Here is a 17,426-nt window from a genome sequence, read left to right on the forward strand (position 1 = left end):
GTCATTAGAAAACCTCAAAGATTTTTAAGATAGCGGAGTCTTTTCAGCTAGGAAACCCATCTCCTCCTCATGATCGTGTCTTGAGGTTTGAATAAATGTGAATGATAAAGTCACGTTTCAAAACAATGCTAAAGTTCAAATATGTTACCATCATTTTGAGGAAGTTAAATTATTAATCTGCATCACCTGTAAATAATATATTTCCTGCATCCCTCATCATGCTTTTTATAAGAAAGAACAAAACATAAAACAAGAATATCCTGGGAAGATTAAGTTAAAATGTTTGTAAACATGAAAGTATGGCCATTAACACTAATATCAGTTAAAACTACAGTAACGGTAAACAGTAAGTTTGAAGCTGGTGAAAACGAATAAAGTCAAATTTTGAATCTAGTTCTACTTTTATTATGTGGTGAGTCGAGTCATTAAGAAAGAACACAGTGTAATAAAATAGAAAAGTTAACCCATGAAACACTCCACCTTCTCCCCTCCACATCACAAACATTTCTTAAGGCAGCGGAGTTAAAGAAATGAAACAAATCAACAGTTTTTGTTCAGAAGACATACTTTGTAACTGAAATTTCTTCAACATTATTTATTAAGCACCTCCTACTATATAGTCTTCTAACAGCGACTCTGGAGCTTTGTTGTATGTCAGAATCACCTAGAGGGCTTCCTAAAACAGACTGCTAGGCCCGTCCCCATGGTTTCGGATTCAGGATGTCTGGGGTTGCCACCTAACAAGGTTCCAGGTGCTGCTGCTGTTCCAGGAATCATCCTCTGAGAACCACTGTTCTAACAGAAGCACTGAAAGATCTTTTAGTAGAGGAACAGAGGAGGCAGCAGCACCAGACTTGAGAAGTGAAATATCGAATATTTCAGATGCCGAGGCAATCACTTCAAAAGGCACTTGAATATCCTAGAGAGCTTGAACATTTCAGAAACTGCAATTGAACCCTCAGGTGATAAAGGGATTCTGAAGTCACCTTTTTGGAGAACACCGAAATTTTCACTGGGCAAAAAGCATGGGTAAGTATTTAATACTAAGAACTGTACTTGGAAATGTAACCTCACTGTTTCAAAAATTTGCTTTGGTCCTTTCCTATTTCCTAACAATTAACTGCAAGTTATCGTTCTACCAAACTAGAAATCCTGGAAGAAAACCCTGGTTCTTAATTTTAAGATTAAAAAATCATCAGGGAGCCTTAGGGTGCTCCTGCTTCTCCCAGCCCTTCAGTGTGTGAAAAACTTTGTTTTGTTGGTAAAGACAATAAAATTGTATTATCGAAGATTGTTTTACTATATAACAGTGTTATCAGACAAGTAGATAACAAAATTCCTAATTTCTGAATTTTAAAAATACGTATATTTATTCAAATCAATAAACACTATGTTATATTTACTTCTGCCAGATACTAACTATGCTAGGTCCCTCACATGTACAAACACAAATAAGATGAGAATTCTGTCCATAAGAAGCCAATTATTACTTAGGATTACAAACCTTTGGTTAATTTTTCAACATGCTTTTGGAGCTCAATGTCCACATTAAAATGAACATATGTATCTTCTTTTCTTGAAGCCACAGGGGTATCTTGCACAGGAGTTAAATCTATGCCATTCAGATCTAAAGAGAAAAGAAGTTTCTCTTTAGGGACATTCAAATATACAGACTTAAAAACTGCAGGCCAGGCACGGTGGCTCATGCCTGTAATCCTAGCACTTTGGGAGGCCAAGGCAGGCGGATCATGAGGTCAGGAGATGGAGATCTAGCTAATACAGTTTCACCTGACTAACACGGTGAAACCCTGTCTCTACTAACAATACAAAAAAGTTAGTCGGGCATGATAGGAGGCGCCTATAGTCCCAGCTACTCAGGAGGCTGAGGCAAGAGAATGGCACGAACCCAGGAGGTGGAGCTTGCAGTGAGCCAAGATCGCACCACTGCACTCCAGCCTGGGTGACATCTCAAAAACAAAACCAAATGCTAAAAACAAAAAACTGCAAACTAGGTAGGGCGTGGTGGCTCACGCCTGTAATCCCAGAATTTTGGGAGGCCGAGGTGGGTGGATCACTTGAGGTCAGGAGTTCAAGACTAGCCTGACCAACATGGTGAAACCCCGTCTATACTAAAAATACAAAAAATTAGCCAGGCGTGATGGTGCACACCTGTAATCCCAGCTACTTGGGAGGCTGAGGCAGGAGAATCTTTTGAATCCGGGAGGCAGAGGTTGCAGCGAGCCAAGATTGCACCACTGCACTCCAGCCTGGGCAATACGAGTGAAACTCCGTGTCAAAAAAACAAAAACCAAACAAATAAACAAAAAAACCCCCTGCCAACTACAGGGGAAATCCATATTTCGTAAGGATGCTTGCAGAGAGGTGAGAGGAAATTCTTGGGCTAACAGAAATTCCCATTTGGTGTGAGCAGGTATCTGAAGAGTTGGAGGTGATCACAGAGGCATGTGGAGGGGGCTGAGTGAGGGGATGGGAGATTTCGCAGTGGGAAGGAGGAAACCTATCTCAATCAGGTACAAAAGAAAGCTTCTAGAACACAAAATTTCATCTTTATAGCGAAGAAGTGAAAAGAACTTTTTGTTTTCCTTAGGAAATAGGCCACTATATTTTTGTCGGCAATAAAAACTTAGAATGTAAATAACATGCCTCAATGGGACCTTACCCCTAATTTCCAAACTTGATCAAGTGTATGGTTTGGAAAGGCCTTTAAATCTAACGTTATCAGAATCCCCCTGCTGTATTCAAATCTAAGGACCAAAAATGGACATGAAAATTGCCAATGAAACCCTTCCATCAATGAATAATTTTTACAAATATTATCTAAATTCTCATTACATTTGTTATAACAACCTGTTTTATACCAACTAGATGGAACACTAAATTATTGTGTATGGTTTTAATTTCCTGGATCCAGGAATCTTCCAGTTTAATCAAATTCAACATGGACTCATTTAATGACTACTCAAGTGTTTACGTATTACTCAACAGATTTGTCTTAGAGAACTTAAAACAATATAGTTCATTGATTGTTTCAGTTCTTAAAGATATTTACAAAAACATGTTTTAGTTCAACATGTATGCAAAGGTAACTTAACAGCTACTACAATATCATTAAATATCTTTGTGTTTTACAGTGTACATTCCTAAATGAGTTACACAGTTCTGTAAATGACCGATCAAACTATAATGTAGAGTATATATACTTTCCAGTAGGTCATATATTTGATAACTGATAACATCAGTTAAAGTTTCACAGCATTAGTGCTGTGGATCATGGTCTCCAAATAATCCCTCTCTGTGGCCGAATTCCTTTTTATTTTAATTGGTACTAATGAACTTTTGAATCTGAATTTATTTCTATGACTGACAAAAGTTCTCTTCATTTGATTTCAGTCCCTATCTGTTTCTTTGACTTGCCTCAAATTACAGATTAAAGTAAACCACTTGGATTAGCTGTGCAGTTGTTTCTGGATAGGAGTATGACAGCTTCATTCTCAATTGCCCAATAATTATTTTTAAAAGACTGTTAAGTACTTTATAAAGAAAGTACTATATACAATGTTTGGCAACAATATAAGAATTCAACCAATGTGGTTTCCCTCTGGAAGACTGAAAAGGTTAACTACCACACTGGATAGGAGAAAAAAACCAAATCCTAAGAATAATCATGCTTCCTAACCACAGTAACATAGTTAAGGATAAGAAATACTTCACTTGTTGAATGCTCCACAGGATTACATTCAGAGCAGGCATGCTGTGGATCTGTCCTCCTCCCTGTCCTCACTGATCATTCACTTAAGGCCTGATTCTCATCCACCTTTGGAGGACTCTCCAATGTAGACCTCTCTCTTGGACAGGAAGGAGAGGGCCTAACGCAGGAGGGAAACAGAACACTGGGCTCTGCAAACAAACCTACACACCTTTGGAAGGTGAGGGATATTCTGTTAACCTGTATCCTAAATGATGTATCTGCTAATAAAGATGTGTAGCCAGCACCCCAGGTGGGATTTTAAGAATAAAAAGATATACACAAAGAAAAACTTAAAAGCAAAACAATGTAAGTTATAAATAAGAAAATAAGCAAATCTCTCAAAAGTGTTCAGTGAAGAAGTGATGATCTATTCCAGGGATTTTGCCTCATTATATAATAGAATGAACTAAAATGAGTTGTCACAGAAGACTCCTTGCCCCACCACCAAAAAAAAAAGCTGTCCCAAATAAGAAGCAACATTATAAAATTCACCTGAGGGAAAAAAAGTAAACAGAGTTACTTACCCTTTACACTAACTGTAATATAGGGATCAATGCACTGCCCAGCATCTTTCAAACCAATTTTCTCAATTCTGATAGTGAGTAACGTCATTCCTGGTTCTGATGGCAACCTTGGTAATAAAGTACCTGGCAACAGGGAAAAAGCAATAAAAGCTTCATATCATTTCACGATAAGCATTTTAACAAACACAGAGAAGATACAGCCTTGCTCATAACTGACTTAATAACCAGCCAGGCATTATTTTGGTTCCCAAAACTCCCAAACACTTGGCATTATTTTTTTCAAATGTTTAATTATACATAAGAGAAATCTGCACTTCCATGTCTCATAGTCACCACTAAAGCAGAAATTATTCAAGTTTGTCAGAAATTCAAGTCACTCCAGGAAGCCCAATTATAAATTACCACATAATTAATAATAAACTCATATACTTTGTATATGCTCATTTATATAATATACTTCGCATCTCAGTATGAAGTGGTAGAAGAAAAAACTTTTAAAATATTTCTTATATTATCCTAACGTTTGAGAAATATAATACCAGAGTTGATCAACAAATCCTTTTAAATTACTTTTTTTTTGACACAGGGTCTCACTCTTTCACCCAGGCTGGAGTGCAGTGGCACAATCACAGCTCACTGCAGCCTCAACCTCCTAGGTTCAAGCGATCCTCCCACCTCAGCCTCCCGAGTACCAGGGACTACAGGCATTTGCCACTAGTTACTATTGATAGAGGAAATAATTTACAACTTAATAATTGTGTATTTAATGGAATAATCTTACAGTCTAATTTCCCATTCTTTTCCTTATGAACATTAAGGCAAAAAAAAAAAGAAAAAAAAAAAAAAAAACCCCACCTGTTGAAATTGCAGTGAAGTTTAGATCAATTTTAGAAAGAATCACATCTTTAGAAATTGCTTCTTCCAATCCATCAACTGTTATCTCTCAGCTTTTTAAAGACTTTTAATTTTCTCAATGGAATATTATTCTTTTCTTCACGAAAGTCTTATACTTCTTTTGTTGGGTTTATTATAAGATACTTGATATTTTTCTGATACTATTATAGACATTATAATATTTCATTTTCTGAGCACTTATTGCTTATTTAAAGACATAGGATCAATTTTTTAATAATACCTCTGCTGGTAGGAAGAACTGATTTTTATGTACAGATTTTATACTCAGGAACCCTACTCTCTTATTAATACTAATGACTTATCCATAGGTTCTCTTTCATGTTCTAAATACATATTCATAACATCTGCAAATAAAGGGACAAGTTTCCTCCAATTTTTATATTTTATTGCTTTTTCTTATACTAGTACACTGGCTAGAACTTCTAAAGCACTGTTGAGGAAAATAGTTAATAGTAGGCACCCTTGTTTTGTTCCTAATCTGAAAAGGAAAGCTTTCTATTTTATCACTAAATATGACTGAGGCACTAAATGTCATTATAGTTACCTTTTATCAGATTAAAAATGTTCTGTTCTTGGTCTGCTAAGAAAGTTTTAAAATCATGAAAGAAATTAGAATGTAACTGAAAACTTTTTCTGCATTTCTTGAGATCATGAGATTCTTCTCCTTAATCTGCTAATGTGAATTACCTTGATATATGCATCTTGCTGATTTAACAATATATTCTGAAAAAAAAAAAAATCACACAATAGTTCATGGAGATTTTCCTAATTATTTTCTGTAATAGTCCATGTATTGGCTATTCATTCAGCCAATCTTCGTATGGCAGTTAGGTTGTTTCTAATATATTACTATTACCAAAAACACCTCAATAAAGAAACTGGTGTATATGCAAGTATTTAAAAAAATTTTTTTTACACGTTATTGGAAGTGTATCTTCAGAGAAAATTCCTAGGAACAGGATTGCTAAACTCAGAAAACTTGTATATTTTCGTTATTATTGAGCTATTGCTGAACTCTCCTTTAAAGGGACTATTACCACTTTCTATTCCCACCAGTGATGAATGAGCCCATTTCCCTATTGCCTCAGCAACAGTAGTTTTAATTTACATGTCTTTTATCATATGTGAAGTTGAGTATCTTCTAATATGTTCAAGAGCTATTTGTATATCTTGGGGGGTGTGTGTGTGTGTACTATCTGTTCATATCTTTTAACCAATTTTCTAAAGTTTTGGGGGTGTTGTCACAACTTAAAATTTTCTTTATATATTAAGGATATTAGTCCTTTGTCATTTTGACTTTGATTATGGTGTTTTCTGACAGACAAAAGAGAGAAGTTCCTTTTATGATAGACTATTTTCTCCCAAGTAAACATTAAAAATTCTTCTACCTTTAGGTGAATCACTTTCATAACCTGTAATTGTCTAGATCTTTTAGTTGAAATAACGAGGCTGACATTTCTTTCTTCCTTACCAACAAACTTTTTTTCTGCCTGAGAATATAATAAGGTTTAATCTAACTACTAAATACATTTCTAACAATGTAATATGGAGGCAGTGATTCCAAGCCGGAAAGATACCTACTTTATTCAGTTCTTCCCTAATTCAAGGTAGAACATAAAACATTTCACTCCATCATGAAGGTTCAGTTTTATCTTTACTAAGGAACAGCTGAAGCTATGTAATTAAGACAACAGATAATATAGAAAGGTGTATTTCTCAGTGGTTTCTAATGTGCTCTCTTCCTGCCTAGTCAACTCCTACACTCCCTTTGGGTCTCAGTTCTGGCTAGATTACTTTTGCTAAACTCCTTCAGTCCTTTTTTCATTTACTCATAATATACTGTGTCCACCTCTAACCATGATGATGTACTTTTCTTGGCTCTGTCTTACATGGTGAGCATCCTGAAAGACGGGGATGAGTAACTGTTCATGTTTGTATTGTTTGCACTAGTCATAAAGAGATCTTTGTTTTAGAAATATTTTGTTGAATGATAAATGAATTTTACAGTTTTAGAGGTTATTATGCTCTAGTAAACACGTGGCCTGAAAACATATTATCAATGTACTGCCTTATATAATATGCATGAAAGAAGATAAAATACTAGGGTAATACCATACCATTCCAGGGCTAGATTAAAGTTAACATATTTGTGTGTCAAAGATAAAAACATACAATAATTAAAAATCAAGGCAATGTATTAAAAGCCAGATTTCTAAAACAAAAATGGATGCATTCAACTGTATAGAGTAATATGAGAATAAGTAACCACATTTATAAAACTATACCATCTGCAGCTCCTGCAATGGGCTTTGTACTGAGCAATGCAGGTTCACAGTGATGGAAAGAGACTATGCAGCCCCTATAACAATTTTATTATAGGTCTTTGAGCCTCATATGGCAGTAAGCAGTTAAGATTATGCTCACTTGATTTGGTCCATTTAATTTTTTTTTTTTTCAGGAGATAGGGGAAGCCACTGGTAGCTGATGAGCTCTATACAGCAGTCTGACGTCAGCCTCTTCAGCTTTATCTGCCCCAACCTTCCCTTATGCACCAACAGCTGGAGCAAACATGCTCTACTTGTAGCAAAGGAAACTGGAGGAAATTTTTCAATTCAATGTGACTTCTAAAGAAGAGGTATGAGCTAGGAGAGGAAGGTTCTAAGCCTAAGCATAGAGACAATTCTCTCTAAGTAAAAACAATGAATTTCAAGCTTCTGAATCCTTTCACTGCACTAGTGCACTGGGGAACACAAAAAAGTCCATTTAATGATGAGAACTACTTATTAATAAGGTTATACCTGGATGGATAATTTCCAAATTGCATCATCTGTGAAAAACACTTTATCAATGCAGCGATGGATCCAACAAAATTGAAAAATCGCAACTATAAGTCTCAACCATTGATAAGTAAAGATACTGATTATTTTGATATCCTAATGGCCATTTAAAATAGAGTAAAGTTTTGTTTTGTTTTGTTTTGTTTTTTTAAGTAATGTTCAGTTAAAAAGGGCTCAAAAAGAAAATTATTTAGTAGCAGAACTTAAGGCCCAGAGAAAGAAAAGTCACACAGTGGGCAAGGATCTCATAATGCCTGCATGTGAAATTACAAGATGTTTTTAGGACAAGACATAGTATAAGAAATTTAAAAGGCTCTACTCCCAAACTGCACAATAAGTGGACACAGAGATGACTTTTCAGATCCTAAAGAGGTTTTGTGATAAACTATAAAAAAATAGCTTCTCTACTGAGTCTACAAATTTTACCAATAAATGACATGCTATAGCATTTGTAAGGTCTATAAACAATGGTGAACTCAAGAAAATTTTTTCTGCTGTGAAGGCCCCAGACAAGCAAAGGACGCCCTGTCCTCAAGTGTACCTCTGAGGAACTGCCCTGGGCTGTACACTGTGGTGTCAAACAGAAAACCCTGACACTGTCAACTCATGGCTTTCTTCACTGAGGTGCTGCTGTCAAAATTCTCACAAATAAAATGAAAAGAGGCTCTAGGTATCACAGAAATGGCTAAGTTTGTTCAACAAAGACCAGTTCACTCAAGAATATTTTAAAAATTGGTCGGGCATGGTGGCTTACACCTGTAATCCCAGCACTTTGGGAGGCCAAGGTGGGTGGATTACCTGAGGTCAGGAGCCTGAGATCAGCCTGGCCAACATAGTGAAACTCTGTCTCTACTAAAAATACAAAAATTAGCCAGTGTGGTGGTACATGACTAGAGTAGGTCTGCTGAATTAAAACTATACCTGATTAAAGTTGTTTGTAAACATAACCATACACTTCAGGTGATATTAACTGCTTGGCCCCTAAACATGTTCTGGATTTCCATAAAAAAAGGAATGCCCTGATAGTCACAGGAAAGCAATGAACATTTGCTGCAGTTTTTGACTTTCTTACATGTGTGTTAGCAAGAAAAGAAACTGCTTCATTTCAGCTGAAAATAAAATCCATGTTTTCTTCTTTCAAGTTCAACTCAGAATTGAGTAGTTATACAGCAGAAAATAAATACATGTTTGACATTAAATAGGTAAATTTCATTGTTCATTGTGAGTTTCAAAAATAATGTTTTATGCATACACAAGCCTATGTAAGAGATGAAGAACCAGTACCTATGCATAATAATTCTGAAACTGCTAAGACTATTTGAGCTTGGATCATGTTACTTAGTAAGAAAATGCTTTTAAAAGTCTTGTAAAAAGTTGTGTCTTGGCTATTTTTAAAGTTATATTGCTTTGGTTTATCATTTTATAGCTTTACTATTCAAGAGTATCAGTTTATTTCTAGGTTATAAATAATAGGCTATAAGCTTATACTTTCTATTTAAATGAAATCTACCAAGACTACCTTTAGAAAAGTTAACTCCCATTTTGGCTAAGCCAATTATATAACATAATTATGTTTGCCTTATGAAATTAAAAAATTTTGAAAAGGAAGGAAGGAGATTAATATCAAGAAAGGTGAGTAAGCTTGACTACCTTTTTTTTTTTCTTTTCATGAAAGACTGCCTAGAAAGTCATTTTAAATTTTAAATCAGAAAAAAACTATTCTTGGTCATACCGTATCTACAAACCATACGTCATACCCTCACACCTCATTAGCTTAACAGTGGTAGTGGTTAGTATATGAGTTGTTCAAAACTCATTAAAGGTATATATTAAAAAGAGTGAATTTCTTTTTTCTTTTCTTTTCTTTTTTTTTTTTTTTTTTGAGACACAGTCTCACTGTTGTTGGCCTAGGCTGGAGTACAATGGCACAGCCTTGGCTCACTGCACCTCCGCCTCCCAGGTTCCAGCAATTCTCCTGCCTCAGCTTCCCAAGTAGCTGAGATTACAGGTGCCCACCACCACGCCTGGCTAATTTTTGTATTTTTAGTAGAGATGGGGTTTCACCATGTTGGCCAGGCTGGTCTCGAACTCCTGACCTCAGGTGATTCACCTGCCTCGGCCTCCCGAAGTGTTGGGATTACAGGCGTGAGCCACCACGCCCAGCCAAGTAAATTTCATATATGTAAATATCACATTAAACTGATTTTAAATCTTGGGTTCCCTTTGGGTCACAAGAAACTCTTTCTTGCTCTATAATTAAAAGTATTGGCCGGGCGCGGTGGCTCAAGCCTGTAATCCCAGCACTTTGGGAGGCTGAGACGGGCAGATCACGAGGTCAGGAGATCGAGACCATCCTGGCTAACACGGTGAAAACCCCGTCTCTACTAAAAAATACAAAAAACTAACCGGGCGAGGAGGCGGGCGCCTGTAGTCCCAGCTACTCCGGAGGCTGAGGCAGGAGAATGGCGTAAACCCGGGAGGCGGAGCTTGCAGTGAGCTGAGATCTCGCCACTGCACTCCAGCCCCCGCGACAGAGCGAGACTCCATCTCAAAAAAAAAAAAAAGTATCATCTTGCTATTTCAATGAATATAATTTTACAAGTTATTTTTCAATAAGACAGGCCCTGAACAATATGATCCCAAACCAAATATAGTTAATTAAACTATACATACTATTTCTTTTAGGGGGAAAAAAACTCAGGGACTAGAAGGGTTCAGTAATGCATTTGTATCTCTGAAACGAAATATCACAATGCTATATCAGAATACAAATTCAGTTTGGGCTTAATCTTACATAGCAAATGGATTTATGATAGAAGTTCCTTTTCAACTGGGCAATCTAAACCCCATAAAGACCTTAATCTGCCCATTTCATGATTTACATCATCTGCTTCTTGTTTGCTACAGAAGTACAGTAAGCAGGAAAACAACCAAATCAGATAGAAATTTATAGAACTGGAAGCTACACCAATTACAGTATGTAGTTTGAAAAGGCAATAAAAATTATCGAGTCAGTGAAACAGCAAAATATCTCACCATCTTGGCAATCCTGAAATACCCTATAAAAGCAAGAAAAATATAGCTCTCTCTTCATAAAGTAGATTGGAAATAATGCCCTTGTACCAAAGAAACATTATTAACAATAAGAGCTACCATTGATTGATAGTGCCTGCAATGTTTCCAATAACCCTGCAGTGTAGGTACTGTTATTCCCATGTAGAGATGATGATAAGAGTAACAGCCACCACTAATATTAAGCATATGAACAATACGATGCTAAATGGTTTATACTTAGTATCTTGTTAATCTTCACAATAACCTTATGTATGAGTTAGGCACTATCATTATCCCATTTTATAAAGAAACAGAAGTTCAGATTGGTTTAAGACACAGATGCAAAGTCACTCAACTAGTGATTAGCAGAGCCCAGACTCAAAAGCCCAGTTATCTGTTGGTCCGAGCCTATATTGTTCCTACTCCAAATGACTCCTCCTCAAGAAGTATTCAAAATACTGGAATATGAACTATGAAGAAAGCTATCTGAACAGCACACAGATTGTATTTAACTACAATGGAAAGCTTCTAGAATCTCTTCTAAAATGCATCACAATATTATAGCAGATTGCTATACTTCCTAAAGTAAACTAGTTTATCAGAAATAAAAACTGTACTTTATAAGAACAGAACAGAACAGAGTAAAGCAGTAATTGGGAGAGGCAAGAAATTTACCCAGGGTGCTTGCCAAGGTTATTTACAGGGAGGGAATATACTCATGGAGAGCTTCCAGAAATAAAAAAGTTTGCCGTATATTCTTTGCTTCCCTAAAACAAGATGGGGAAGAAAGGGCAATTGTTCAGTATCCACTCCCATGGGTCCACTTTTAACCACCACAAATTGATTAATTAAAGAAGTACTTATGGCTGGATGCAATGGCTCATGCCTGTAATCCCAGCACTATGGGAGGCTGAGGCAGGTGGATCACCTGAGGTCAGGAGTTCAAGACCAGCCTGGCCAACATGGCAAAACCCTGTCTCTACCAAAAATACAAAAATTAGCCAGGCGTGGTGGCATGTGCCCATAATCCCAGCTACTCGAGAGGGTGAAATACGAGAATTGCTTGAAACCTGGTAGGCAGAGTTTGCAGTGAGCTGAGACCATGCCACTGCACTCCAGGGCTTAGGTGACAGAACGAGACTCTGTCTCAAAAGAAAACAAAACAGAAGAAGTACTTATGACAGTATACAGAAAAGAATTAACATAGCAGGCCTAAGACTGTTATTCTTAGAAAACCTCCTTGCAAAGTCAGCCCATGGCTGGCATCTGGGATCTTGGATTTGGGGAGGGTTCCCACCATTCCCTGGTAAGAATGGTCACTGTGCCTAAACTGTGTAAACAATATGGTTTGTGCTAAACACCTTGTTTCCTCTGTAGTCTGGAATTTTGGTCTGTGCCAGGCAGAAGGTACCCACATAACCAGTCCCCAATAAAAGCTCTGGGCACTGACTCTAAAGAGCTTCTCTAGTAGACAACATCATGCATTCCACATACGTTGTTGCAACTTGTTGCATGGGAAATTAAGCACATCTTATGTGACTCTACAGGAAGGGGATTCTTGAAAGCCTGCACCTGATTACCTCCAGACTTTGCCTGTATGGCTTTTCTGTTTGCTGATTTTGTTCTTGCGTTCTCTTGTAATGATTCCTAGCTATGAATACAACTATATAGCGAGCCTTGTGAGTCGTCCTAGGGAATCACTGAACATGGGGATGGTCCTGAGGACCCCTGACACAGAGAGTAAGATAACTTCACACCATACTTATGAAATAGCTACTGCCAATAAAATTTGCCTAAGATTAGCATGAGCTTTAGAGTGGTTGTATTGCCCCACTAGCAAACACCAAAGTAAGTTTCAAACACCCTGACTTTGGATGCAGTTAAGTAATGTTTATTCTTAATAAGTGATACCTACCGGGAACTCTAGCAGGAAAAGAATCAGGACACCCTGCTCCAGCACCACCCTCTTCTTCATCTTCTTCAAATTCCAAATTCTCTTCTTCACCAGGTGCCAAAATTCTTCTACATGAAAAAGGGCAGAAAAAACAACGAACTGCAAAACTAAATATACTAGAGAAGCCTCACAAATACTCGTTTCCCAGGCAAGATGCTGATATTAAAAAATGCTGATAGGTTGGGTGCGGTGGCTCATGCTTGTAATCCTAGCACTTTGGGAGACCGAGGTGGGTGGACTGCCTGAGCTCAGGAGTTTGAGACCAGCCTGGGCAACACAGTGAAATCCCGTCTCTACTAAAATACAAAAACATTAGCTGGGCGTGGCACCGTGCACCTGTAATCCCAGTTACTTGGGAGGCTGAGGCAGGAGAATTGCTTGAACCCAGAGGTGGAGGTTGTAGTAAGCCGAGATAGCGCCATTGCACACCAGCCTGGCCGACAAAGCAAGACTCCATCTCAAAAATAAAATAAAATAGAATAAAATGCTGATATACTGTTATCACTGTTGATGTCAATGATATCAATAATACCAAAGTTGATATTTAAGAAAACCCAGAAATATCTGAAAAAGAGGTATAAAATAAAATAAGAAAACAAATATAAATGTTTCTTTTACCTTAATGGGACAGGCTGAACATCAAATGGGAATTCTTTATTATATGTAAGAATATTCTTTAAGACTAGAATAAGAAGATAAAGAAACATGAATTCTTCCATGAAGCAAAATAAAAAATTATATCTTAAATGACTAATTTTTAATCAATTTTATTATGCATATTAATATATATTTTTAAATTCCCAGCCTTACCACCATTTGAGAGCTACACAGTACATTTGTCTACTGAAGGTCTTAGCAAAATTAAAATATCCATGGTGTACTCTAGGTACCACTATCCTCAGAGTAATGTCAGATCTCCAAGAAGAGTAAGTTCCAGAGTCTCAGAGCCCTCATGGAAAATGAATCCTATCTACAAGGTCTTAGGTGAGACATGGGGTACCAGAAAAAGAGAAGGCCTCCTCCTTATAGTACTTTAATTAAAATATTTGAGCCTGAGCAACACAGGGAGACTCCTGTCTCTACAAAATAAAAATAAAAATTAGCCAGGCATGGGGGTGCAGGCCTGTGGTCCCAGCTACTCAGGAGGCTGAGGTAGGAGGATCACTTGAGCCCGGGGGGTCAAGGCTGCAGTGAGCCATGATCATGCCATTGCACTGCATCCTGGGCAAGAATGATACTCTGTTTCAAAAAAAAAAAGTTGTATAGAAGATGCCCAGTTAGAGATACAGGAGTACATTTTATTTTCAGTCCTGAGAAGATTTCCTCTCAATGTCATCAAACTGATAGTTTGTAGCAGCAAAGTTATAATTCTCATATTTCTTTTAAGACAAAATTTATTATACTGAGTCCTGGCATTCTGAGTCTTAAAAATTATTATAATCAGTCATGCACCACATAATAATGTTTCAGTCAGTGACAGACCACATATGTGACAGTGGTCCCATTAGATTATAATGGAGCTGAAAAATTCCAACTGCCTAGTATATACTATACTTTTTATAGTATATTGTTTACATAGAACTTACTGTACTTACTATATTTTTATCATTATTTTAGAGTGTACTTCTTCTACTTATTAAAAAAAAGTTAATTTTCTTTTTTTTTTTTTGAGACAGTCTCGTTCCGTCACCCAAGCTAGAGTACAATGGCATGGTCTCGGCTCACTGCAACTTCTGCCTCCCAGGTTCAAGTGATTCTCCTGCCTCAGCTTCCCAAGTAGCTAGAATTACAGGCGTGAGCCACCACACCTGACTAATTTTTGTATTTTTATAGAGACGGAGTTTTGCCACATTGGCCAGGCTAGTCTTGAACTCCTGACCTCAGGTGATCGCCTGCCTCAGCCTCCCCCCAAAAAAAGTTAATTATAAAACAGCTCAGGCAGGTCCTTCGGGAGGTATCCAGAAGAAGGCACTGTTATCATAGGAGATGACAGCTCCATGTGTATTACTGCCCCGGAAGACCTTCCAGTGGGACAAGATGTGGAGGTAGATGACAGTGATATTGATGATCCTGACCCTGTGTAGGCCTAAGCGAATGTGTGTGTGTTTCTTAGTTGTCAAAAAAAAAAATAAAAAGTTTAAAACGTAAAAACAAACAAAGCTTAAAATAGAAAACATTTATAAAATAAGGACATAAAGAAAAAATATTTTTGTGGCCAGCGCATTGGTTCACACTTATAATTCCAGCACTTTGGGAGGCTAAGGCAGATGCATCACTTGCAGACAGGAGTTTGAGACTAGCCTGGTCAACATAGCGAAACCCTGTCTCTACTAAAAATACAAAAAAATTAGCCAGGCCTAGTGGCACACGCCTGTAATCCCAGCTACTCCAGAGGCTGAGGCATGAGAATTGCCTGAACCAAGGAGATGCAGGTGGCAGTGAGCAGAGATCATGCCACTGCACTCCAGCCTGGTCAACAGAGCCAGACTGTCTCAAAAAAAAAAAAAAAAATATATATATATATATATATATATAGAATATATATATATATATTCGTACAGTTGTACAAAGTGTTTGTATTTAAGCTAAATGGTATTACAAAAGAGTCAAAAAGTTTCAAAAAGTTGAAGTTAATAAAGTTTATATATAGTAAAGTTAATTTGTTATTAAAGACAGGACAGTTTTTACAATAAATTTAGTTTAGCCTAATTGTACAGTGTTTATAAAGTCTACAGTAGTGTACGATAATGTCCTAGGCCTTCATATCCACTTCTCACTCACTCACTGCTCACCCAGAGCAACTTTCAGTCCTGCAAGCTCCATTCACAGTAAGTACCCTATAAAGGTATACCATTTATTATCTTTTATATGTATTTTTACTATCCTTTTTTTACTATGTTACATACATAAAAACTTACCACTGTGTTACAATTGCCTACAGTATTCAGTACAGTAACAGGCTGTAGAGGTTTGTAGCCTAGGAGCAACAGGCTCTACCATCTAGGTTTGTGTAAGTGCACTCTATGATGCTCACACAACGAAATCACCTAAGGCTGTATTTCCTTGACTGCATCCCTGTCATTAAGTGACAAATGATTGTATATATACACATAGGTACTTACATATGTATATACACACATGTACTTCCATATTTATATACACACATTCACAAAGAGGGATTTATCCTGAAGAGAAGTCTTCAAACAATATGGGACCACCTCCTGTGTTCTGGCTGTGATCAATCTGTATTTCAATGATTACATTCTGGCATGTATACTTAAAGAAAGGCATCTTACAATTCTAGCTACCTCTGAAGGGTACTGTAGGTATGTAATTCAGCTTCATTTCTGGCCTTATGGGTGCCCAGTAACTACCCGTGCTTACATTAAAGTGAATTCACGGCGTTAACTGGAAGACCTAAAAGGCTTCCACGACTTTGTATTCAATTTATTCAATCTTTAATTTTGGAGTTCTGCAGTTTAGAGCTAAAATGGTTGTGGCATATTGGCATCCCAAAGGAGGAAAACCAGAGACTGCACGTTGCAATTCCATGAGTTCCTCCAACATTCCTTCATCTCCTTCTTTTATATATATAATCTATACCTGTATATATATATATATAATCTTATATATAATCTATACTCTTCACACATATAATCTATACCTTCTTATATAATCTTATATACATAATCCATAGTATATTCATTCTTATATATGTAATGTATACCAAACCCTCCAGTGAGAAAGAACTCTGAGGCTTGTGTCTATATTCTCATTCATTCTCTGTCTTTCTTCTTCTCAACAAATACGGATTGAGTGCCTATAATGTTCCAGTCACTGATTTAGGTGCTAAAGAGAACAGTGATCAAGACAGAGAGTCTTTGCCCTCATATATGGATCTCAGACTCTCATCAGAAAAAGCAATAAGCCAACAAGTAAGATAATGTAACTGTGATTAGTGTTATAAAGGACACAAACAGGATGAGTGTGCAAATGGATTAAGTAGAGAAGGAAAACTTTAGCTAAGGTAGTCAGAGTAAGCCTTTCAAAACCAAAATATTAGAAGACATTTGAGCCGTGACCTAGGATGAGAGGCACCATCTGTAGGCGGCTGAAGGGAAAGGGCTTCCCAGGAATCAGCCTGGAGCAACAACAAAGGCTCTGAGGCAGAAACTAGTCAGGCTTGTTCAAGGAATAGAATCAACTGTATAGCAGAAGTTTGATAAGCAAGGCAGAAGTGTCAGAAGACGAAAGCTGGAAGGTTTGAAATCAAATCCTAGCCCAAGAATTATGCCAATGACTTGAACATTCACATAGCCACTCTGAATCTCAGTTTCCTCAATTCTACAATGAGAACATTTCCTCAGAGTCTG

At 37.1% G+C, this 17,426-nt stretch overlaps 1 protein-coding gene across 1 annotated transcript in view; it reads right to left on the reverse strand.

The window, feature by feature from the left end:
* The window catches only part of AIDA (axin interactor, dorsalization associated), a 40,944-nt gene that overhangs the window by 3,778 nt on the left and 19,740 nt on the right, over positions 1-17,426 (reverse strand). Inside the window, exons 5-8 of the mRNA XM_023203689.3 lie at positions 13,672-13,735; positions 13,015-13,121; positions 4,294-4,416; positions 1,505-1,627 (exon numbers count right to left, since the gene is read on the reverse strand). Of these exons, the coding sequence (XP_023059457.1) occupies positions 1,505-1,627; positions 4,294-4,416; positions 13,015-13,121; positions 13,672-13,735 (417 nt within the window). The remainder of the gene's footprint in view (positions 1-1,504; positions 1,628-4,293; positions 4,417-13,014; positions 13,122-13,671; positions 13,736-17,426) is intronic.

This window comes from Piliocolobus tephrosceles, chromosome 1 (assembly GCF_002776525.5).
Source record: "Piliocolobus tephrosceles isolate RC106 chromosome 1, ASM277652v3, whole genome shotgun sequence".
Taxonomy (NCBI): Eukaryota; Metazoa; Chordata; class Mammalia; order Primates; family Cercopithecidae; genus Piliocolobus; species Piliocolobus tephrosceles.